A 27,396-nucleotide genomic window follows, 5' to 3' on the forward strand; every position below is an offset into this window, starting at 1 on the left:
GGGAGTTCCTTGCAATATGATCATTGACACAGGAGCTAATGTTACCATCATTAGGAAAGATTTCGCTGAACAGTTTAAAGATAAACTTATTTGGACGCCATATTGTGTTATCCTTCAGACTGCGTCTGGTGACAAGATCGACATAGCTGGGAAGTTAAACGTGAACATCATGTTTGGAAGTGCCGCCTACCATCACATGGCATATGTGGCGGATATTACAGATGCATGTATACTCGGATTGGACTTTTTAAGGAAATATAATTTTTCCTTAGACTTCAAAAACAATAAGCTGTTCTCAGCATCTGAGGACATGACGAGACATCTTCAAAAAGGATCATTGCCTGGAAACGCCGACGTCTCATGTGAAAGACCCTACTTAGAAAGCTGCCGAAATCATACTAGGATCGGAGAGAAATACCAGACAACCGGCTATTCTCCATCTTCGGTCGTGACCTTCGTCTGCCATGTGATCTCTTGTTTGGCCGTCCTCTGGATGCTCCTTCATAACCTGAGGATGTGTGATGTGATTATGGCAAAGCCTCGAGGGCTATCTGCCTAAGGGAAGTTATTAAAATAAATCGATTAAATGTGAAAAATAATTCCTAAAGTTTGATAAAAAGAATTACAATTAACATTTATTGAGCTAACACACAGAAGCGACTTCAGCTATCGCTTAACCTTTACTGTCGACGCTTTTCTTAATATCTTCTGAATCAGAGATATTCATTAAACTTTAATCGCACAGAAGCTAATTAAATAATTGAAAAATTATTTCTGGGAATGCAATCTGTTTTGCTGTTGAAAGATTTGTGGAAAACTAGTTCAAGATATAAAGACGAAAACGAGTTAAGATGATAAAGAAATGAAATTCCGAAAAGGCATCTAATCGGCAATTAATTAAAACTCCTTTAACTTACTTGTCGAGCAATCTGCAGCCGGTTGTTCTCCCGTCTCCATGACAGCACAGTGAAATTCTCGAAAAAGTTTTCATCGGTAAGTTGAATCCTAAGAAAAAGAAAATTAATTAACATCGCATAGAATAAATTTGTCATTTCACTTGAGTAATTAACTATTTGTGACACCTTAAACCAAGAATTTTCGCTTTCAAGATTACATGGAAGACGAATTGTTAAAAAAAAAAAAAAAAAAAAAAAAGATTCAAAGATCATTTAAAAAATTGGGCTTATTCCGGAAAGTAATGGATGCAAATTGTTTACTAATTTGTTCTCATAGTATTTGAAAGCTCTACAGAATGTCATAAAATGTCTTCCTCGCGTACAAATTTCATTCTTTTTATGCTGTTTCTGCAGATAATGAGAAATACTCCATTAGAAAGTGGCGTATTTAAATGCTTCTAATCTTTTTTTATCTTTAAGGAATAATGGGACAAATATGCAGTGATAAAACGAAACTGTGGAAAATAGAAACTGATTTAAGACTAAAAATCTTTGTTTCCAAAATGATGACATGGCTTATAGCTTTTTATTTCTTTGTCGCGTCTTATCTTTGTTGATTCACGAAACAATTTGTTTGTTCTTGTTTACTGAATAGGCAATGTTAAGTATATTTACATACGTCAAACATCATATGTTTTTCATTGGTTTACACAACACTTGTTTTATTTAAACCAGCTTTAAAATCTTCATTTTAAATTATTTATTTCTTTTAGAAAATAACTTTCATTCTTACATTGTTAATCATAAATTAAAAAGAAAATTTTAACAATGGTCTGGCTGCTGCCAAAGCGAAACATAGTTGATTAAGAAATAAAAGAAAAATCCATGAATAATAATTTCTAACTAAAACAAATGTGGAACTAATGGGCAAGACAGGCGAAAATAATTTTTGACCACTTCGCTTCAGGCGTTTCTATTAAAAGTGCTCGCCTTTTATCTATGAGATAATGATGTTTGTTTGTTTTATCGATTATGGTAAATTACGTGGGAGCCGTGGGTCTAAAATAGGATGGTTTCTAAGCTAAACTGGCTAATATATATTTTACATTCAGAAAAACTACGAAAATCCAATGCAGTCAACCCATTCTGTGAGAATCGCTCGCAGATCAAAATGCCACTTTAAAACAGTCTTAGTATTTATAGAAATCGGTTTTTAAGAGGTAATGTTGTTTCAATTTTTATGAATGATATCGATAACTTTAGTAAGTACAGTTTTATTGTACCTCACTTCTACTAATATGTTTATTTCAAAACTTATGCATAGAGACAAAGGAAGCAAGCTTATAAAATGCAAACATATTCATTAAGAAAAATTTACTTATATATAAGTCCATCAATCAATTAAACAGCATGTGTTTTTTATAATTAAAATACCTGATTGATTTTAGTTTTTCGTTCTAGAGCAAACCAGTTACTGAATAGATAAGGCTGTTGAATATGAGTAATAACTGCCGGGGAGGTCCCCAATGAATAGAGACGCTGAATGAGATTACACTTATTTCCCCATGTGTAGTGTGAATGCGAGTCAGGTTCCATGAAGCTCTCCATGAAGGCATTCCTCTTAGGAAGAAAACGTCAAACCGTTAGCTTATGTAAGCTTGTACATTTTTATTAATAACATCACACAGTTGACTATATTCAAGACTACGACTTCAAGATCTAATTACTTCTAAAATGAATAAAATAAACTCAGATGGATAAAACGTTACTTAAAACTGTTCCAATATACAATTGCTTACTAATTTTCTTGGTGCAGTTTTCTACGAGTACGTGAAAACAAGATAAGTTAGGGGCACTAAAAATGCATCAGTTCACCACTTTTTGAATTTTTATCATCTAAAAATAAAATTTGTCAGCTGAGTGATTTAATACGAAGTTTACATTCAAACCAATAAGAGCTTCAAATCAAGGAATAAATCCTTACAAATATCCTCATGTTCTTATCATTTTGAGGAAAATAGCATGTATAACAAATAGAAATTCTGATAAAAGTTTAGCAGAAACTATATAGTAATAGTCTGAGAAAATTAGTGAAATTCTGTCGTAAAGGGCGTGAAAAATTAATGAATTTTAAAATTTATTTAAAAAGGACTTAACACGTAAAATCCTTCGCTATTGCTGCAAAGAAAAAATTTAATTTGATAGAAGAAATATAATTGAAAAATTATCTCCTAGGAAACTTGAAGTGTAATTTAGAGAGTAAACTCGTACTGTTGTATAAATTAAGAAGTGGAGTTTGCAAATAATTAAATTAAATACAAAATTAAAAAAACATACATATATATATATAATTTAATTTATATATACACACACACACACCCACACACCATATATATACCGCTGATTCTTAGTGAAGACGTTTGACTGTTATACATATTATCTTCTATTTCCTTGGGACTTTCAATCATAGAATATTAATTTTTATTTTTAATATTTATTCATTTGTTTAAATCCAAAATAATTTATTTATATAATGGTTAAAAGGAGATAAAAACGTTCGCCTAACACCTTTACACTTACCTATTTCGAATGTCGTTGTCTACGACTAATCAGTGAGCTTCTTTCGAATTAATTTCTCAATAATTTATATGTAAAGAGTTTACCTCTCTCTCTCCCAACTTTTCAATGGTAAATCTAAGCGTCACTCAAGCGTTGGTTCCAACATCTATTTCGATTAAAAATTCAAAATTACAGCCATGGAAGTTAAACTGTAAATTTGGATTCAAATTATATTTTTGTATATGCATGCAATTAAGATCTTATAGTTATATAATAGTTTTAATTGTATCATAGTCTTACCTGTTTTTATATATGTTGCCAATTTTTAATTTATTCTTCTAAATTCCCCATCAGTTTTCATAACAATATTTTCACATATATGTTCTTTTTTGATCGAGAAACTATCGTGTCGGGAAATTACGTTCATATCTGAATAATATTGATTTATTTCGAAATTCGTTACATTAGTTTTACGCGATTAAAAGAGTTTGTTCAAACATACTAAGGAGACGAAACGCGATCAGTCGCAAATTAACGCGAATTTTTTCGAGAAGTGCTGATTATCGTTAGTAAAATCTAGGAAATCGCCAGTAATTTACTTGCATTTTTATATATGAATAGTTGTACCGTAATTTCTTATGTATGTACTATACTTTTTCTTTTATTTTAAAATGAGGCATGCCAATGCAAATTTTCAACTTCTTTTAAGTTAGTTATAAGCTTTTAAAAGTTTTATCTTAAGCCTGAGTTTTAATATTCCCTAATTTCAATTAGCAATAGATTCATACTTCATTTCCTGGGATATAATCATAAATAAAAAGTTTATAATAAAAATTTATATATATTCGTGATCGATATTGGCCAAAAAATATAGGGCAAAAACATAATGAAGTAAATATCAGAGTTTCTTTATACACACACACACACATACATATATTATATAGTATGTATATATAGTATATACATACATGTATATAGTATACACATACATATATATGGTATGTATATATAGTATATACATACCATATATATAGTACACACATACATATATATTGTATACACATACATATATATAGTATACACATACATATATATTGTATACACATACATATATATAGTATACACATACATATATATTGTATACACATACATATATATAGTATACACATACATATATATTGTATACACATACATATATATAGTATACACATACATATATATTGTATACACATACATATATATAGTATACACATACATATATATTGTATACACATACATATATATAGTATACACATACATATATATTGTATACACATACATATATATAGTATATATTGGCATTTCAAACAATGCACTGGTCCTCAGTCTGCCGAATAAGTAGAAGAACCCTCTGTGTAATAAATAAATGTATCGTGAGGTTTGATAACGAGTTTTATAAAGATACTCAATAAGAAAATTGTAACTAAGTGCAGTTCGTAAGCATTATTGTTTAAATTGAGTCCTTTAAATAGATTATATTCCCTCTGAGCCACATATAGAAATTTTGGTGGTTGCTTTTGAAGGAATAAAAAAGGGAAACCAATTAAGAAATAAGGAAACATTTAACGTTCATGTACTAATCTTGATTCAAAGGGATGGTTCTTAATATTCATAGCTTTGTTTTCCTTACTAATTGCTCTTCCTTAATCTAAACGAGAGACTAGAGTTAAAAATTAATGGAAATCGCAAGATTAATATTTTTTAAATTAGAGAAGAATAAATAATTACAAGCGTTAATTTTATTTTTACTTAGAAAGTAGTTATATTATATTAACCACTGCTAACTTATTTTCATATACTATAAAATATGAGAATTTTATGAAGATCAAATATCTAAATGCATTTCTGTAATTTCTTCTTCAGCTATTCCGTAACTTCCTCGCAGATATTTTGGAGCCGTATGCGAAGAAATGTTCTGAGTTAGAAACTTAAAATAGCTCATACAGAACGAAATAGTTTTCTTCTCCTGTTAAAAAAGCATTTAGGAATGTTAAAAAACGTATAAAACCAAGTTTAAAATGGAATTAAATCGAATAAAAGACCTCAGGGGAACAGTCGTTGGTAGAGGCACTGAAACGCTTTTGCATTTCAAGTAACTAATACTCTTTAGAATAGTTTCAGGTACGGAGTTAAAATATGCTAAAAGTTTAACTCTCTAAAAATACTTTCTTTGGCTGTGCAAACAGTCATTTAGTCATTACTTAAAAACATGAGTTAACATAGGAACTTAACTTTTAAATATGTTATCAATTCTAAAATTTCAGTATTTTGGAATTAATTCTGTTTCACAGAATGATTAAGTTTTAAAAATTTTATTTAGATTGAATTGTTTAAATTACGGCGATGCATCCGAGGGCCGACTGTTTATATTTTTGGTTTGGTTTAGTTTATGATAGCAAAGTACGCTAGGGATATCTGCCTGAGGGACTTTCTAAGGGAAACTAGCTCGTATACACGTTACAAATGGAAAAAACCACGACAACACCCATTCCTTTCGCCTGGATTCGAACTCAGGTCGGAACTACCAGTGTTCAGCAATTTTTTCGCTCGGCCGCTAGTGGGCCCCAACTCTGCCTATGGAAAGGAATGCTTGCGTGGAGGACTTCCTAAATGAATTTGGCATGTAAACGTATTAGCGTTACACATTAGGAAAACTATGAAAACTTCCATGCAGCAGTGGGAGTTTTCATAGTTTTCCTAGTCTTTTGCCCGGATGTGAACCCAAGTAGAATCAGCAGTGTTCACGAACTTTTACCGCTCGGTCACTAGTGGGTTGAGTTTGAGTAAAGAGTAATTACTTTTTTAGTCTGATTAAGATAAATCCATTTTGGGGGGAGGGTTGTATTTTTTGTTTTCTTTCGTTTTCATTTTTAATGATACTAGATGTATAATGATGAAACATGCAAAAAATTGTAGAGTCCAGTATATAAACTGCTTTATGGAAACAGGAGTAGCAGGAAACTACACAAGAGAAGGGTTAAGGTAACCTTTTATTAAATCTTTGAAAACTTACAATGCGTCAACTCGACGCTAACAAACTTCGCCTCTGCTTGGGCAGTAACTGAAAATTAATTAACGAAACTAAAAATTTGAAGATATTAGCAAACGATAGAACTAGACTACAGGGCTCAGCGAGATCCCGTAACTTAAACCCCCTTCAAAACTAGTGGCCGCAAATAAATGCAATTAAGCCACTTGAACCAGCAATAAGCAAACGTGCCCACGGCAGAGACGGCGGCTAGAGCCTATCTCTCTCTTTCTCCTACCGAAACTCGGCTTTTAAATACGTTTTACAAAGTAGACAATTTGCATTCCGTCAAGCGCGCTACAACATTTAACTATTCTGGCACTGGCAATTAGGGGAATGAAGGCTTATAGGAAAGTCTAAACTTAAACTTTAAATTGTTAGTTAAAATAAATATAAATCCCTACAAAGTAACGAAGCTTATTCGCTGTAGGAGTTCTTGCTATCTTTCTTTGTGACAGATTTACCAATAAACGAAGAACCTTTCTTCCTGCAACCCTTGTTCTTCCATTTCATGCCGGGGAATTAGTAAGTGACTAACACGTTAACACAGCGCCTGTAATAGTAAGCTAATAAGTCAAATAAACAAAATTTAGGCCTTAAAATGGTGATGTTTTTATTAAAAACTCTTTCGATATCAACCAATGAAACAGAGAAGGTAATGTTTCTTCAACGAGCAAAAGTATTCTGCTTTTCCTTCAAAATGTAAAATTATTTTGCTTCTTGGAGAAGAGGAAGCTTCGTTGCTTGACTCCTTCCATATCAATTAGTTTGGTTTTTGGTGGTTATGGCAAAGCGTCCAGGGCTACCTGCCTAAGGTGTGTGCATTTAATTACGGCAAAGCACGCTAGGGCTATCTGCCTAAGGGGAGGGATGCCTTCGTGAAGGACTTTCTAAGGGAAACTGGCTCGTATACACGTTACACATGGGGAAAACCACGAAAACACCCATGCAGCCAGCCCGTTCGCGGGATTCGAATCTCGGACCGAATTACCAATGTTCAGCGACTTTACCGCTCGGCCGCTAGTGGGCACCTGCCTAAGGGGAGGGATACCTTTGGGGAGGACTTTCCAATGAAACTGGCTGGTATGCACGTTACACACAGGGAAAACCACGAAAACGCCCATGCAGCCAGATCGTTCTCGGGATTCGAACCTGGAACTAGTGTTCAGCGATTCTACCGCTCGGCCGCTGGTGGGCCCCGTTCCATATCGATAGAGTTATTAATAAAAGGAAGTCAATCTTTATTTGGATTTTTGCTTCTTTTACCTTTAATTTCGGTTCTGTTACTTAAAAAATTAATGAGCTCTGAATTTTTAGTATAAGTTGTGATTTTACGATTTCAAAGACAGTTTCGTTATTTGAGTATTTACTTCTATACTAGCTGAGAACGAAGAAATTCGTTAAATCATAGGTAAGAACTATCTTTACGAAATCAAATTACTGACATCGTAATTTCTTGCTTCTTTAATTTGCTAGTAAACTTGTGGGTAGGACATGAGTTGAAATGTTTTGAGTTAAGAATTGAAAAATAGCGTATATGAGACGAAAAAGATCATTTCAGTTTCCTGCACAGCATCACGGATGAAAGCCTTAATTTCACAAAAATAATAATATAGTCGATGAATTACTTATGTTATTTCATTGTTTCTTTACTTTGCTAATAAACCTATAGCTAGGACATGTGGTGAAATGTTTTAATTTAAGAATTAAAAAGCGCCAAGACGAAAAGATCATTTCTGTTTTCCGATGAAAGCCTTAATTTCACAAAAACGGTATTATAGTCACGAATTTCTTCTTTCATTACATTGCAAAATTTTCCATTTGTAACTTCGGCATTTTTAACGTATTTGCAATGCAAGAAGTAATATAAAAAGATACCCTTATCGGTACTATTCCGTTTTGAAGACCGTAAAAAATTTGCAGCGAAAATGTATGCGCAAAAGCGCCAAATCTAGCTTACGCGCTGATTTAAAATTGCGTAAGTTTAGATAGTTTTATATTTCTTAAGATGCAATTGAATTATTAGTTTAATTTTTAAATCATTTTTTGATATCCTGTGGATTTAACAATTTGAGAAATGCCCATGACGAAAAGTCTGCAATAGAATTTTTTCAAAGAAAAGGCATCATTCATTATAGAAAATTATGTCTGAACAACCAGTGAGATGAAATTATGCTTTAGCGCTAACTCGGTAGCGAAATAGCGATGCAAGAATCCATTCAGTTATGTTTAGCCTTTTTTTATATAAATTATAATAATGATCTGAAACAGTTTTTTACTTTTATGCTTCCATTTAGTTATGTTTAGCCTTTTTTTATATAAATTATAATAATAAAAACATATTATATGAAATTAACCTTTCATCTAAATTAAAACAATTATCTTAGAATATTTATTTCCTATTATACTTCCTTTTTTGCGTTAGGGTTGCTGCAATTATTTTTGGCAGCACTGGCATCAACAATAGTTTGTCGATTTTTTACGGTCCTCAAAACGGAATAGTACCCTTTTATCTTCTCAACTATAACATGTCTCACTGTTATCTCGAAGTATGAGAAGTTTAATATCTCAGTATTTAATAGAATTTTCCTTTATAATTTAGGAAAACACCTAAGCATTCAAGTAATCCTATTAACACTCTTTGGTTTAGATAGTTTTCCTAACATTGCTTTTTTGCAAACATAAAAGAAAAATAATACAGTTTACTTAATACTTACATTTGTTATGCATGCCTATTCAGAGAATATAAGATATCTTATTAAATGTTCTTTCTTTTATTATTAGACAGTTACAAAATATTAAGTTGTATTTTACTGCTTCTTTTAATTGCCAGGAAAATATAATTTAGACCTTTCTATTTTACTCTCAGTTCCACACTGCAGAATTACATTCATTAATCAAACACTTAATTTCACTAAAGTAGGGCACTCGATAGAAATTCTAATAGATCTTGTTTGTTAACAATTATACTGTTTAAAAATTAAGATTAATTTGTCTAGCAAAATTATTACTCCCATCACTAATTTATGTCTTTCCTACTAACATTTAGCAGCTCCTGTTTTTAAAAGCAAAAATTATATAGCTGGTCTTGTAATTATCATTATTTAAATTTGAAAGTGTCTTCTGCTTATAAACTGTGTTCGCCCATTATTGTTGTATTATTAAAGATTATTATCAGAGAGAAAACTACTAATTAAAACATCAGAAGAACTTCAATTATGCATACTCCCTGTTCTGGAATTTAAATTTTCCGTACTATTTGTTCCTTTGAGTTCAAATAGTATTAATATTTCTATTAACTTATTTAAGTGTCTTAAAATGTTTTATTAATTTAAATCATGTAAAAAGATGTTTCAAATTACTTTATATCAGTTTGAGTTATTTATGCATTATTATTATATTATTATATTAATGTAATGTATTCGTTCAGTTTTAATTACGAACAAATAAATTATGCGATTTGCTTTCCTTAAAGCAAAAAAAAAAATCTTAGTTTAGTTTGCTGTAATTAAAATTAAACACGGTTACGCGATTAGGTTTTGAGCCTGTGTAAGTTTATATTTATTTTGCTGCTTTTATTTTAATTCAAATAGACACGTGTTGTGTGTTTAGCAAATAAAAAATAACTTCATTACCTAATTTTGTGGCAAAAAGCGTTTTTATTTTGCTTTACAGAATTTTTTATATTTACGCAGTCTTTATTGAGATAAAATACAGTAAAAGAAAAACAAATGTCTATATTTGTGTGACAGTAAATACGAAGCTGGCTAACAGGGGAAAAAACTAACAGGGAAATACCACGTATTTTTCTAATACGCGGATGGGCTGTAATCTCAGTTAGTCCAAGTACTTTGAGCTGTACTGTATGCTCCTAAGCTTTATTGCTTTTTATGGTTAATAGCACACGGTACGTCAAAGATAATACAACATTTGTTGTTATTGCTAGTATTGTTAATGTTACAAATGATTACAGCAATTTATGCAGATGGCACATATTTGCTTGCGATACCATCAAATAAAAACTTTTATAATGCAAATTTCTTGACACACACTACAAATATTCTGAATGAGATACATTCATATCGTAGCAGACATCCAGTCTGTAGTCTAAAGAAGAAATGGAAATGTATTCTTTACCTGTTACCCAAATATCTACGAGACATCAATTTTTGCAATTTGTTTTTGGTGTATATTAAGGGTACTGCTTTTGTGCCTAATGCCATCTGACCATGGTTAATTCAATATGCATCAACCATGTTGCAGCGTCAGTCACAATTGATATGTTGCAACGTGTGTTGAGTGAATAAGCTATAAATTAAATGTCTTGTCTTGCAACAAAAGGATCTTACACAGAAAATCTGCAACGTGGGATGAGAAACTTTGACACTCAAAGTGAAATTGGATGTATTATTATTAAATAAATGTTTGCCACAACCATTTATTGTTTGATTGTTTTTGGCTTACCCTGTGTAACTACGTGGCTAATCAGACAATAAACAATGCAATAAAAACTGCCTTTTCATTTCATAAATTGAATGAACCAGAATTAATTAACCTCACGATAGTTTTTGAACCACTCTGAAATTTTAAACAATAAATTCGAAGGGTAACCTGTTGCATATAATATTGATTCCGTTTACGTTATCCCTTCTATAAATTCCAAAACTTTTCCGTATTCTAGCTGTTTTTAATGGTATGTTTTGTTACCAGGTACAAAAGTCTGCGTCTGAGGTTAAATAGTTTTATTTCGGAACTGTTCTTTCTCGCTTTTCTGTAGTGAAGCAGATAAGGCAGTGAGGCGCTTAGAGTTGACAGACACTCTAATCCCGCGATGTCAATAAAGTTGGTTTAACCTGTCCTTGCTTTTCTGAATCCATTCTTCAGGAAGCTTTGTTGTTCTTTCAAAGAGTACCACAGCATAAAACGATTGATTTCAATTAATACAAAAACAAGGAAAACTAAAACCCCACCTTTGAGTAAAGTTAGATTTGTTTACAGTGCATTAGGATTTAATATTCATAAAGAGAAGAAAAGGAGAAAATCTCATTTCTATAGAAACTAATTTAAATTATATATGAGTTAAAAAAAGAATATTTTAAAGAAATGGCACAAATGTGTTAGATAGTATACTGCGGATGCGAATTTCAATCTAAATATCAAATGAGTTTATTTAGGAAGAATTAAATTCTTATTTATGATCCTAAATTTGCAATACGATTAATTCACAAGCAAATCTTCGTATTAAATTCAGGTCAATAATAATTTATAAATTATTTTACTAATTGAATATAATAAAAATGAAAGAAATTTAACAAAAATATATTGAGCTATAAATAGGATAATTTAAGTTAAACTTCGCCCATTAGAAATAACTTTTCTTAGAAATGCTGTTATCACATGCTATTTATTGTATTGAACTGCACATATTTGTGTTTTGAAAAGTTTGTTGCTGAAAACACTTATGGAAAAAATACTCACTTTCACCAACTTATCGCAGTTACTTATTTCACGCAGGTTAGGTTATTGGAATATGGGAAAGCGGAGGGAGCTATCTGCTTAAGAGGAGTTATACTTTCGCGGAGGACTTTCCAAAGAAAACTGGAGAGTAGGCACAAAGCGAAAAATCGCGAAAACCCTCTACTCACCAGCCCGTTCGCCTGGATCCGAATTCAAAGTAGGTCGAACTACTAGTATGCAACGGTCTTAATATCTCGGCCATTGGTACGTCTGTTAATCATTTGAAAGAATGCATAAAAATTCAATTTCTGAAAGTCGCTTACATTGTTTTTAATTATGCTTTTTTTATTATAAATCCACATCGGAAACATTATTGGAACACTTTTGGAGAAAATAATTCTTTTGATTAAGTGTAAAATCATTTATAACTCGTTTTAATATTAAACATTTCAATATTTCTAATAACTAAACATTTTAAGTTGTGCATTTTGAAAACAGTGGAGTAATGAGGCATCCATTACTTCAGCTTGTTTTTTGCTTAAAAAATAAAATACCAGTATGTTCAGAATAAATGCTTAGCGAGAAATTTTAAGCTATAAAGTATGTTATAAATGTTCAGTCGTTTTAACATTCGTTTATAAATTTTACACCACTTTAATACTTTTTTTTTTTCATTTTAAGTGAATATAAAATGATTTAACCACTCGTTAATTCTGATAATTAGTGCCATAGAATTATAAATAACATTTGTATAAATATTTGTAAAATTGTATTATGAATGTTCTGTTGTAAATTAATGAATTATTTCGAAACTTGCCATCATTAAGCTTTTCAAGTAAATACTATTAACACATTTTAAAATTAAATTTGAGTAGTTATTTCTTCTTCTAGTAAAATAAATTCATTTAAAATATTTACAACATTAATATTCATTTTTGTTTAGCTGAATAAGCCTACCCTTTTTTTTCCGATTAATCATTAAATTTTCTATTTTGGGAAAACTTAAGAGTTTACTCGGATCCTCAACAGTACTGAACTTTTTAATCATTGATTTATTTTTTTTTTATTTCCTATCACTCCAGGTTTAAAAAACGTTATTCATTTGGAGATTATATGATTTTGTTTTTGTTATTAGCGATTATTTGATTCCGTTCTGTTGGCGACGTTTTCCCTTATTGCCTGGTGTTTATTTGATTCTATTTTTTTTGTTAATGCTTTTATCGATATTGTTTGATGTTTATTATTTTCTTTATTATCGCTAGTTTTTTATTTTTTTTTTCTGTTACTGCTATCGTTAAAATCTGCATTAGTTTTGAGGGATATATACATTTCGTTCTACTGTTACTTTCAAATCTTTGTTGATTTGAAAGCTATTTGATTTTTTCCGATCACTTCTGCTTTTTAAATCTTTGCTAAATGAGTATTAAGAAAGATTGTTTCCAGCTTTGCTATTTTAAAAATCTTCGCTTCTTACTATTTTAGTCCTTTATTGCATCTAGAAGCTAAGAAATGTTAAATGAAGGAATTAAAGAATTATCATAAATAGGGTAAAAGTAACTTGTTTTTCAAACATAACATAAGAAGATACCGATCTAAGAAACGCAAAGAAAATTAAGTTTAAGATTCAACGACTTCGGCCAATCAGAATCCGAGTCGCTGAACTGCGGCACTTCAAACCGGGTTCAGATTCCAGGGATCGGGTTGGTTGCGTAGTTACCAACAGTCAATTGCTTAGTAGTTACAAAGCTGGTTGCGTTTCGTGGATTTCATCATGTGTAACTTGAGTACGAGCCAGTTTCTCAAAGGAGTTATTCCTTTTCTTAGGTTCACATAGCTTGCTTTACCCTAATCCAAATAATCCATTCCAACCCAACACAAAGATTTCGAATACGCAGAGAAGGTGCTTTTTCTAGGCAATGAGAGTTCATAGGTTCGATTACTGGTCAAATTAACACTAATCTATTGCTGGATTAATCATTTTAGGGCCCCTGTGGGGCCGAATAATTAAAACCGCTGAATACCTGGCAGTTCGACCCAGGTTTGGACCCAGATGAACGGATTGGTTGTACGGTTGGTTTCTCGTGGTTTTCACCGTGTGTAACACTAGTACGAATAACACAAATACGAGTCAGTTTCCCTTAGAAAATCATCCCTTCCCTAAGTAGATAGCCCTCGTATGCTTTGTCATATTCAAGCATTCATTTCAAAAATGCCATTTACCTATATATATATATATTACTTTATTACAAAAGGTTTTTCGTATATTATCTCCAAGGAAAATAAATTTAATTAAAGCGATGAATTATTGGAATAAATTTCAGTCAGTGTTTTAGGTATAGATTAGTTAGATTTCTATTGTAGAAAAAATATTTTAAAAACTTTATAGAAATATTATTTTGAACCGTAAAAATTCCAAATAATAAAATTAAAAGTACTATAAGGGTAGCTATTCCTTTTGACTATAGGGCCCACCAGCGGCCGAGCGGTAAAGTCGCTGAACACTGGTAGTTCGGTCCGAGGTTCGAATCCCGCGAACGGGCTGGCTGCAGGGCGCTTTCGTGGTTTTCCCCATGTGTAACGTGTATACGAGCCAGTTTCCCTTAGAAAGTCCTCCACGAAAGGCATCCCTCCCCTTAGGCAGATAGCCCTCGTGTGCTTTGCCATAATTAAATACACACACACCTTTTGACTATAGATTATAAAATATAAAAATACCATTTCACACTGAGCATTTCCTGTATTTACACTGCCAAATGAAATTTTTATAATGCAGCATTTAGCAGTATAAATACATTTTTGACACAGCCTTATACACACACAGTTAAAATAACTGTCATTGCAATTAAGCGGATATAGCACATATAACTACATTTGTTTTACAAAAAGATTTTATCTACATTAATAATATCTATACAAACAAATCAGTTTAGTGCAAAAAATTGTAACTACCATTTCCGCAGTATAACTAATGAAAGAAAATAATGCTTAAATATTACTCTAACTATAAAGTATGTTTAAATTTTTACTTTTGTTCCAATGTTCTTTTATTCCGATTCTTACTTGAAATTTTTATTATATATCATTGTTCTTATGCGATACTTGAGCTATTTTATATGTTTGAATTGATCCTTCCAATAAAGCCGTATGTAACAACATATTTGAAAGTAATGCTAAAATAGTGACCTTACAAGACTCATTTGAAAAGCTTTAGTTTTAATTGTCTTGTAAAACTTTTCAATTACTTCTACAAAATTCATACCCACATAAAAATTACTACATCTAAATCAACAAGTTATACAGTGAAGCTTTCCTAAAACAATTCACCCTAGAATTCTAGATAATGCCAGTTTCTTGTAGCCCTACAAAACTATCAGTGATTTTAAGTATTGTTACTTAATTACGTTCCTGAAAAATATGTCACAGTCAGAGGTGGTCATATAAGAAAATAACCACTATATGAGGTTTATCTTAACGTAGTTTTTTTCAAATGAATAACTCATATTTCTATTTTATACTTCCAAGTTTAACACAATTTGTATTACTATATACACTCTATTAACTATTCACAACTCTTTTTTTATTATAAAAGAAATTAATGAAAATAACCATTTGAAATTTTCTTTATCAAAGTAATAATGATGATAATTAAAATATGCATAAAAATGTTTATGTGTTTTAACAAAATAGCAAAAAATATTTAATGTAACAATGTGGTTCTAGTCTCATACGTGAACAGAAAAATGGACCAAAAAGAAAAAAACAATGCAAAATATGTAAGCTGATCATCTAAATTGTCACGCAATTTTAGTAATGCAAAAAAATTCCTTGGCTTGTATGTCTTGCTTACCTCATTCACTAAGTAACACACACATAAAATATTTCAATGTTTACTTCATTTAAAAAAACTTACCTTTTTTATTCGCGAAATATAATTAGCACATTTTTAAGACATAAACAAATATTCCTTTTGCTCAACCACATCACATTAGTCGAAAAACTGAAAACTGAATCATGCAAGATCTTTTTTTTTTCAAGTAAGGTATGCTCAAATTTATTAGTACGTAATATACAAATGATAAACCATCTACATGAATAAGCGTTAAAAAGTATTTCTAAATTGCAATCAAAAAACAAGTTTTCAAAAATACAGTTTCAAAAGAATGCAAACATATGTTTGTGCATCTGATGTAGCGACACTGAACCAAATTATCATGTCTGAAATTATCACTTTTCAGTCCTTAAGCATATTGCTTTTTAGGATAAAAGTAAAGATGGTAAATCAATTTCACACACAGAAACTCCATTTCAGAACTATTCAAATGTCAGCAAAGTTTGCTCAAACATTAGACTCGATTACACGTGCATCACATTACTAGCATTTTCCTTCATATCATATTCACAGTCAATGCTGGTATTTTATTTTTCATTATAAACATCTAAACAGTGAAAGATAGTAAAAATATTATTTATTGCGCTACTACAGCCTACTATCCACCAAGACTATAACACAAATATCCCATAACACTATTAACGACAATGGCGCCATTTTGCTTCTTATGGAAGCTTCTTCTTCTGAAAAAGGGAAGGGGCCATTTTTCCATTATCGTCAGCGTTAACACGGAGAAAAATGGTTTTGCAATTGCGAATGAACGTGGAGAACGTTAAAGAACGTTAAAGAAGAAAGAGATGATAGCTGATAGCAGTGATTATTTGCACTGTCAGAAATGTTGATATATGCGCATGTGTGCATGTGTGTGAATTCAGAAAACCAACTCGTGGCAAAACCACCTCCCTAAGTCGAACGCCTCTGAAAGAGACAAGTATTTCTGTATAAATAAGTATATGTTGGTATTGAACATTCCTTCTGTAAGACAACCACTCCGCAAAGAAAATTCTGGAAGTGTGACTGGTCACCTTAGAGAGATTCATTTCGTAGAGTCAACCTGTCCAAGACGACGACTTCTAAAAGACAAACGTATTTCTGACAGCACAAGTATATACTGGTATTGAGTATCATCTCTAACGCGACCACTTGCAAAGATGCATTTTTATGTGTGGCTGGTCGCCTTAGAGAGACCTTATTGTGTGTGGTGTATACGATTACTGTTATTGTTTCCGACAAATGTTTTTAAAAACAAATAAATGAACATATATAGTGAAAACACTCTCTAAAACGACAACCTTAGTTTCGAGTTTACTCTGATGGTCTTAAAAAGGTCATATTTAATGCTCATATTTGTTTGTAGTCTTTGAAATACTGATCGTCTTACAGAAGAAGCGGAGGCGAGAGCTTCACTGTATGTTTTTTTTTTTAATTTTAAACCTTTTCTTGGTTGCAAAATAAATCAATAATTTAAAATAATCGGTAGACAACAAGAATACCAATGAATTTTAGTTTACTGATACCAGTATTAATTTCATTGTTTACAAGAAGTCTATTGACGTCAGTTAGAAAATTAGTATAAATCCATATAAATTAACAGAAGATTTATTTCGCATCTATTTCCATTATACTGATACCAGTAAGCAAACCAGTAAAAGTCAATATAAACCAATACAAACCAGTAGAAAATTCTGACATTGATGTTGGTTGCATGGGTGTCAGTTGATACCAGGAAGGAAAACCCACAGAGATCAATAGAAACCAGTAAATGTCAGTAGAGACCAACATAATTTTATAGGTACCAGTAGAAAGTTTTACTGGTTTCTATGGTGCATTTTGAGACCAGTAAGAAACACTCACAGAGACCAACAGAAATCAGTAAAAGTCAGTAGAACCCCACAGAATTTTATGGGTACCCACAAAGTGTTTTACTGGCTTCTATGGGGCATATTTTAGCAGGTACAGCAGTACCCCCATCACTTATGGTACTACAGAGTTTCTAGTCTAGCTTCTACTTGTATGTTCAACTACTACTAGTGCCATGTTACCAAATACTAGTCTACTACTTGTTCTGTGCTGCCATGTTACTAAAATAACAACAACAAGCCCTATCTTTGCAAATTTTTGAAAGCCAATAACTCGTAACTGGTTAGAGCAACTGTATGAAGCTGTCATTCGGTGAATAAAACGTATGGCTCTGTATTCCGCCAAACTTTCTAAAAAACACTTCATATATGTACCGACTAATGTGTAAAGAGGTCACATATTATATGGAAGGCAGTGAGTCTTTACACAGGTATTGCTATAGCTGTGGCGCGATAAAATCGTTTTCCATATCTCAGTTCTTTTATGGTAAATGATCAGATTACTGAATTAGACTAGTTAATTCTTTCGAAGGTAAATGGCCCAGTGATTAACAAAGTTACTGAACAATAACAACTGATGAGAGTAAATAAATTTGAAATTTTTATGCTAATTTTTCGTAACTAATATGATACAATAACTGATGTCTACATCTACATTCAAGTTAACACGAGTCTCATCGCCTAGAAATCAGATATCGCCACGTATCATTTAAACTGTGTTAATCGATCCCTCAGGCAAAACTTCTGATATATTCATTCTTTCGACACGCAGAAGTTTTTGTAGCATTTGTCAGGACGGTTGTAAACTCATTGATATATTCTGATACATGTAGTGGAAAAATCAGCAATGTTATTCGCTAGCTACTACGTGATGCCTTCATTCTCTGCGTGAGGAAAACGTATCGATTTGAAACCCCGTACTAGGTCTTACTCACAATTATACGTTTTTCTTTCAAAACGACAAATCATTTACTGCAGGATACATAAATTTTGACACTGATAAATAGTCCTCAAATATTGTGCAATGCTTTCGAATGATATAAGCCTGATATTTGAATTTAAGTTGCATTTATCTATGAAAATGAATATTAAACTATTCAGAGTATTTTTTCGAGAGAAGCGTTAAATGGCTTTGAAAGTTTGAAATAAAACACACCCCAAAAATTACAAATTTAAATTATTTGCGCTTTCTTGTTTTTGATTTGGAAGTTAACTTATAAGGTATTTCTCCCGCCTTCTTCGCATGCCTTCAAGGTGTAGTGGTCAGCACGCTTGACGCGTATTCGGGAGGAGGTCCGTGGTTCGAGTCTCGGCGAGGGCATTGCTCCTTTTCCATCTCTTCTGCTTCAAAATAACCTGATGTCTCTACAAACTCGTGGTGATATAAAATAAATTTATTATTATTTCTTATATTAAAAGAGTATTCTCCTTTAGAAGAAATTAATAGTCAATTTATAATGTTTAATGTATTATTTAGAGTATTTATATATAGATTATCAGATTCCTTTGCGGTGCTGTTCATTTGAAAATAAATTAATACATAATCGTTTTAAAATAATTATTTAGTAAATTCAGTCATTTTTGGCTCTTCATTCGATTGGAAGGATTCAATGAATTTTCAGAGCTAGAAGATCGGTCTCCCATTTTCAGGAAAATTATGAACAAATTTAAGACATATAAATGTAAATTCTCTTGGGAGTTATGACTAGAAAATGTTTTACTAAATTTGAATTATTATCATTATACCGACAATATCACATTTCTAGGAAATCTGCATTAAGAAGCAATGTTATTCTTTATTATGTGTTATTTTAAATTGTTATTTTTAAATACAAAATCCGATTTGTTGGAACAGCGGTATGACTCGAAGATTATTAGCTCATCCACTAATGTAAAAATAATAGCTTTAGAGAAAGTTTTAAAATAAATTGACGTCTTAGCAACATTTTGAAACATAAATAACTTTATAATTTCAGGAATTAAAGAAAACTTTAGAATTTCGTACAAACTGTGAGCGCTTAAGTAAATTAAAAATTATGTAAACATCCACTAAAGCGAGATCAGAAAACATTGCTCTAAGGCAATTCTACATGCCTCCCACATACTGTACCTTATTTGTTACTCTTATTACCTCAATTTCAGGCAATTTTCCTCTCGCTTAAATGTATTCTTAGTGGCAAGAACAAAAATATTCGAAATAATAACAAAAGGAATTAATCAAATCTTTTAAGCTTGCCTCGAGAAACGATAAAAATAAGCATTTCGAGCATTTTATAGATGACAATGCAATTTTCCAGTTTGATCAAGAGTGGGGAAAATAATGCTGGCTGGAATTATTAGCTACTAAAAGAATTGAAAGAATTATTCTCTATTTTATTGAATTAATTCCATTGTATTTGAAGTTAAATTTATTAACTTAGAACCATGTTTACTTTCCCCTATTTCTATTAAAAAACTCGAATCTTCTTCACCTAATAATTCTGCTCTACGCACGTACATGCATATATAAATATATTCTGTAAAATCTTATTTAATGCATTTCAATCAGTTTTTCTAGGACATAATATTATTCTAATTATCCGTTGAAATCATGCTGGTGCTCATAAAATTCATAAATAATTCCTTTTTAAATTTAGCTGGCAGTAGAAGTAGATAAAAAATAGTATCACAAAAAATTTTTCCTGCAATAGAAGCGATATAATAACTTATTGAGTGATCCTGGAAGAGTAAATAAAGTATCTTCAAATCTGCGAAGTTTTAAGACTGATGGAGTCAGTCTTGGCAGAACTGCCAATTACTGACTTAATGATTACTACAGGGTTTAACATGATTACTACAGTGATGATAATGATTTCTATAGGGATTAATATGATTACTACAGGGAAGATACTGATTACTACAAGGATTAACAAAATTACTGCAGGGATGATAATGATTACTACAGGGATTAACATTGTGTTTTCAAAATATCGTCATTGCATTGAAAGTAGTTTAAGTGCACGATTGTAGTTAAATTTACGCAGCTACTGCTAGTACTTTACTGAAGTGACAATAATACGAATGTCTTAAATAAATCTTTCTTAGTGGCGAAATCTATTGTTTTACTTATAAACCAAAGACAAAGTGATAATTATCTGGCAACAGAAAATTTGCTTCGAGACAGCTTTGGTACAGACATGTAAAACTTTAGGTACAGACATGTAATGAAATTTCATTAGCAAATTTTAAAGTTCTTATATTAATTTACCAGGTATTGGGATTTGGATCTTCACTGCAACTTCTTTCTGTATTTCTCATCAAAATGAAAATAAGCTTCTTACAAGCATTAGAGCATTTAGAGCATACAAGCTGAAAGTTTTGAATCTTAGATCTTTTGGCACTTGTATCGCGCGGTTAGAACTCTTTTCTAGCTCCGTCTAAATGTATTATTGCGACTTTTGTATTGTCTCGCTGGTGGATACATTAAGTTTAAGCGCAGGTAAATTAATTGAGCGAGCTTATAGCTTATTTCATTGAATAAGCTATAAACTGTCTTAGGCTGCGTTACCAAATTTTGAAATGAATTGGCTGTTATCGCTTAATTTACATCACTACAAGTGGTGGTTTATCTGTAACACCTTCTCAAAACCTCATTTAAACCTTCTCAAGACTTTATCACAATATTTCAGACGTAGCGATGACTCGGTAACTTGTCAGAATCTGCAGAACTTAACATCAGCTTTCAGGTGAATAGCAGCTTCGCAAAGTAACTATTCGCTTTGAAGAGAAAGTCATTGAATTCTTTGCTCTGCAAGGAAATTTTACACCTAAATTCTGGAAAGAATTCGTTCCATTAGATCAGCAAGAAGTAGATTTAGTAATGGAATTTTGCTGGCTTTCGTATAATGCATTTATATTCAAGCTTTATACACTACAAAGAAAGATGAACCTTTTATTAATAATGTCTTTACTTATCAGTTTTCAATTGAGCGGACATTTTCGTTAAGTAAAGTGAAGCATTACCTGATTGAATTATTTAATTATGGCAAAGCACACGAGAGCTATATGCCTAAAGGGAGGAATGCCTTCGTGGAGGACTTTCTAAGGGAAACTGGCTCGTATACACGTTACACATGGGGAAAACCACGAAACCGCCCATGCAGCTAGCCCGTTTGCTGGATTCGAACCTCGGACCGAACTACCAGTGTTCAGCGTCTTTACCGCTCGGCCGCTGGTGGGCCGATGCATTACCTGAAGGCTACAATTTTTAGAAACGTTTTTCGAATTTCGTTAAAACACATTGAAAGAATGAAAGACTACTTTAACAGTTAAATCTCGCCAAGATCTCTAAACACTACGAACGGATAAAAGATACTGTTCCTGCCGAAGATAGCTCGAACTTATTTAATGAAACTTAACTTCAGTAAGTGGACTGTAATATTAACAATAACAACATTATTGAATATTAGCACACGCACGTGCTTATACCTATGTAACTTAGCTAAAAGCGAGCAACCATATGCTCTTACATCAAGTCAAAAACCATACATAAGGCAAAAACGAAATAACTTTAGGGTTACACTAAAGCCAAACTCTGCTTGGAGTAAAACAATGCTGCCAAGCAATACTCTTTCAGACACCGAACAGATACATAGCATTAGAATGACAGCATATAGCAAACTAAACCGTAATGAATCTCCTTTCATAAAATATAATTTTTCTTATAAATTCAGTTCTAAAACTTCCTAGAGTAGATGAATGATTATTATCTAGAATTATAACAGGAATGCAATGAAAAATATTATAGATTTCAGCAGCACCGTATATGAGCTTTTATTCATGCATGTAGGATTATTCATGCATATTCATTTATTCATACATGTTTCACGCATTGAGCATAGGCATGAAACACATCGTGAAAACATTCTTATTTTAAAAATCTTTCATTATTTCAAATTTGTAACTTTGCGTTTTCTTTAAATTTTCCCGCTATCAATAAGTCTAAAAAGTTCTAGTTTTGTAGGAAATTCAAACAGGTAATGGACTTCTGACATTGCGTAATCTGTAGTTTATCTGTACGGCTTTAGAAGTCATCTTTACGGTAAGTCGCTTTCAATGATTTACCTACACATTTCTGAGATTTTAAATTGAAGTATTAATAAACAGCGCTGTTTGACATTTAAGATGATGATGGCAATTAACTTCAATCGAAAATATGCAGAAGCGTCTGAAAGATCTGCGGAGCCATCCTAATTTGGATGACAACTTTGGCAATCTGACTGATCATCCCATCCTACTTTATGTCGTGGTGATTGCTGACAAGCACAGGGAACTTTGACTAATGAATTACTCATGCAAAGCGCGGAAAACTTCCTAAATTACTTGTTTTCAATAAAAGTTTATGAAGCACTTTACCATGGCCAATCAGATTTGTGAATTATAAAATAAATTTTAAACACTAATAGTAAACAACAGAACCGTTCCTATGTACGTTTTTCGCCTGAGACAAAGAGGTAAATACTTGCCCTATAGACGATTAAATTAACTATATCTGTACACACTTATACTTAGTAAAGGTAACTCTTTTTATCCTGTTAATTTTTCAACGGTTAGAAATTAGAATTCAGAAGTTATTAAAATTTTCACGTCTCCATTTAGTTGTAATATAAGATTCTAAGTAGTTATTATAAATAACTGTAAGTAACTGTTGTCAGATAAAGCATGTGTCACGTCTTTAATTTATGTGAAAAATGCTTTTTTAAAAAGTGAGTTCTATTACCAACTGATTCTTGACAATCTAATTTATCCCCTTTCATTTTCCCTTCTTTTTAAATTCTGTTGAAATACTCATCTTTAAATAATAAATTTTATAATTTAAATAATTAAAATTTTCACATTTTTCAAAAATATATTCTCTCATTTTCTGTAAACAAGTTAATCCTGCTACTATATTTGTTTGTTTTATTCAGTACAATAAAGCATGCAAACGCTATATGTCTAAATCATGGGATACATTTGAAAGGACTTTCTAGCACTCTCGCGTATTTACAACACATAAGGGAAAATGCTCATTTAAAGGGATTTCAACACCGTTCTAATTGCCAGAGCTGAGAGAATTTATCCACTCAGCTATCTGAGAGGTAAATAGGTTTTGATCACAATTAATGTCTAAGAACTTTAGATATTACTTAATACCAATTATTTTGTAACTTGGTTTATATTTGAATAAACATATTTATAAAGAAAATGTTCTTCAAAACAATGTTTGTTTACGGAGAGTAAACGGGTAGTTTTGAATGTTTGTTTACTGATAGTAAACTGGTACTTTTGTTTACTACTGGTAGTAAACAAAATCGAACACTGCTTTTGGAGGGGTAGGCGTATATTATTGGTATTGGAAATAAACAATGTTTTACTATCTCTAATAATATCAATTATCTTAGAATTAGTCGAAATGATTTAATTTAATTCTTCCATAGCAAAAATCGAAAATTTCAAACCTTCTTTTTTATGCTAAAACACTCAAGAACTTAATAATATTTCAGCTTATCTTTTTACATTAAGTCTTGAGAGAAAATCGAACTAAGATGCAGATTCGCTTAATACCTCTAACAATAATTGCACCTGTTCCATGAATAAATGTAAATGAAATCAAATGTACGTTGAAAAATTAAACAAGATGCAAAAGAGCAAGATCTCAAACTGTATGTCTTAGACAATGCAATTTTATATTAAAAAATGTAGCAAGAAACTGATAATATGGTACATTTTATTTTCAGATATCCTTGTTTAATCTCTTGATGCCAGCCTCTCAGACAGAAAGTGATTAGTGATTACTCTGATTACTCAGACAGAAAGTGATTAGTGATTACTGCCGTACGGAAAGGCTCGGGTTCGAATCCCGAAGAAGGCATGGATGTAAAGTGTCAGTCCTTTCATAGGAGATAACGGTGGTCGCCTATTAGATGCCTCCATAATAAAATTCTAGAGACATTAGGTTAATTGGAAAAGCCGGAGAGATGAAAAATTAGCAACGCCTTCTCCGGGAATCGAACCACGGAACTCTGGAATACCGGCCCAGCGTGCAGAACCACAACACCACGAAGGCACTCTAGGAAAGCGGGAGATATTTCTTATAAAATGACTATCGCTTCTAACCTTAGTAGTAGCGAAAGCCTAAAATGGCTAATGCCCACCATTAAAAAAAACTCTTGATGCCATTTTAATGGATATAAGGTTTGTTGAAATAAATTTTAAGCAGTTCTGCGCTCTCCAACCCTAACTCATAGAGTCTGTAAATCTTGTAATGGCGAAGTTGTCTGAACTTAAATGGATTTTTTTACAGCAGAAATGCAGTAAGAGCTACAGTGTAGACTAATTAGAAGTCAGTACAGAATCAATGATGCTGGTGGCATGGTGTTTGGCTGGGCAAGTTCAGTCTACATATTTCAACTCCACAAATCTAAATCGGCAGCAATAATTTAGTTCCAATAATAAGTTTAATGTTAACAACAATGTATACATTACTTCGGAACCGTAGAACTTTGAAAAAGGAATTAATGTAATTAATTCTTCTCTTATTTCAGCTAGTTAAATTTCTAAAACCAATTTTTCTCAACTTCTTTTCTTGGAATTAATCTAAACCAAGCAATACAAATGCGTGTGAAATTAACCTGATTGCAACAAAATAAGTCATTTAATTCGGTGTTTAACTACCTTTGCTCTTTATCGCTTACACATTAAGCTTTGACATATATAAACTAACCTTATCGAGAAGATAATTATGAAATGTGTAGAAATTAGTCATCCAGCAATATAACAAGAAAAAAGCCATATAGAGAAAAATTATGCTATTAAATTATCGTAAATAGCAGTAATAATGTGTCACTAGTTTAAAAATGTGTACATGCAAAGTGTTTATTACTTTAACACTTTAAAAAAATCTTTAAAACTATGCTTCTTGATGCTATCCGAAGGCTAAGGTTATTAAAAGTGATTTCTTTCTTAAAATGAATTTCTAACTTTTCGTAGCTAATTTGGTGCCCTTTTACAGTTGTTCATACGAAACAGCTGCCTCGTCTGCTTTGTTGGTTTTCCTTATTGAAAAAGTTACAATAAGACAAAAAAATTAAGAAGACTTGATTTAAATTTGCATGCGTTTCCAATTGCTAAAAGTTGCAGTTAACACCAGTATATGAGAAGGATTTAACTTGCATAAAAAGTAAAGAAAGTATAATGATAAGTAGCCCACCAGCGAGAACAAACAATATAAAAAACCATGGCATCTGTACGAACAAGATATTACGGAAGCTACCATGTTTGAAAATTTTGAAAACTAATTATAAACAATAAATTTCCAGTAGCCTGTACCTTTAGTTACATTTAGCGAAATTACATTCATGTATTTTTGCTCTGTAATCTAGATTAATTTTTATTAGTTTCCCAAGAGATGCAGCTACATTAAAACTTCGTATGCTTGCTTTTACCATATGTTTCTTCCTAATAATAATCATCGGAAAGAACGTGATCTTGAGTTTTAAATATTCCGTAATATTAAGGTGTTATAGCAATTGCTTTGGGTTTTAAGTCGAAATTTCCATTGTATATAACATAATGAAGCAAACTGCGTTGTTCTCTATTCAATCTTTCTGATCTCATATTTTACCTGCCCACATTTGAATGGAGATAATAAAATTCTGTTTTTAAGTGGATGCAAGTGGAGTAACTAGACAAACGCCTTGCATTAACTAATTATTGCTAAGTTGCAAAGATGTTATCGCTCATTGTGTAACACATCCCATTTTCCATTCCAAGCATTTCATTACATTTGATGCCATTTTGTGATAAGAATGTGAAATTGCTATTCTATATTTGGTGGTGAATTTCATAATTCTTTGCTTCCACGGAATGTCGCAATTCGCACAGACGCATAGATCTGAGAATCAAATGCTCCAATACTAAACGATTAATTACCCACTATTATATTAAATTCCTTATTATCATCATATGATGGAAGTACCAAAGGATCACTAAAGTAAATCATTCGGATGAATTCTCTCAGTTGAAACTGAAAGATATATTTCAATTAAACGCAATTGATTGAAGGGAGGATCATGGTTATATAGACAGAATGGTTATATAGACAAAATGGTCATGTGAGCAGAAATTTCAATTAAAATTTTAGAATTTATTAAGAAATGTTAATTCGTAAACACTTTAAGAAAAGAAATTGATGCTTTTAGGAAGTGCTTCATCCTTTTTCCAATTTACATTACTGAGGGCTTGAAAATCGCAATATTGCACTATAATGTGTTGTGAGTGTACAGAATATGTTTTAAAAGTCATTAGCGGAAAATTGGAGTTGCCAAAGTAATATTCTTTCACTGATAATTCCAGTCTTTAATTTAAAGTTTTCTGCTTCCTGATTTTCAAAGCTAAATGCGGATCGCTTCTGCTAGACGATAACACGCACCAAACAATTTCGCCGCCAAAAAAGATATTTGCGCTAACTTATACCTTTAGCAGAAAACACATATTTTTAAACAGCTCATTTAAACTGGAAATTTGGGGAAGGTAACTATTACATTCTGTTAACCAGGCTTCAAATTTAATAGCAGTGAGAAATTATAAATGGAAAGTAGCTCTTGACTTGCTAGCTTTAAAGATTTCTACTATACTATTTAAAAAGGC

At 31.8% G+C, this 27,396-nt stretch overlaps 1 protein-coding gene across 3 annotated transcripts in view; it reads right to left on the reverse strand.

Annotated features, from left to right (window-relative positions):
* The window catches only part of LOC118186652 (BAI1-associated protein 3-like), a 600,433-nt gene that overhangs the window by 377,011 nt on the left and 196,026 nt on the right, over window positions 1-27,396 (reverse strand). For all 3 annotated transcript variants that reach the window (XM_085808773.1, XM_085808772.1, XM_085808771.1), the window contains one exon: window positions 918-1,005. Coding sequence is in view for 2 of the 3 variants with exons in the window: in XM_085808772.1 (XP_085664898.1) it covers window positions 918-1,005 (88 nt within the window). In the remaining variant the exon portion in view is untranslated. The remainder of the gene's footprint in view (window positions 1-917; window positions 1,006-27,396) is intronic.

The sequence above is a fragment of the Stegodyphus dumicola genome, chromosome X2, assembly GCF_044657685.1.
Source record: "Stegodyphus dumicola isolate Sdum_Otavi_A_Nest chromosome X2, ASM4465768v1".
Lineage (NCBI taxonomy): Eukaryota > Metazoa > Arthropoda > Arachnida > Araneae > Eresidae > Stegodyphus > Stegodyphus dumicola.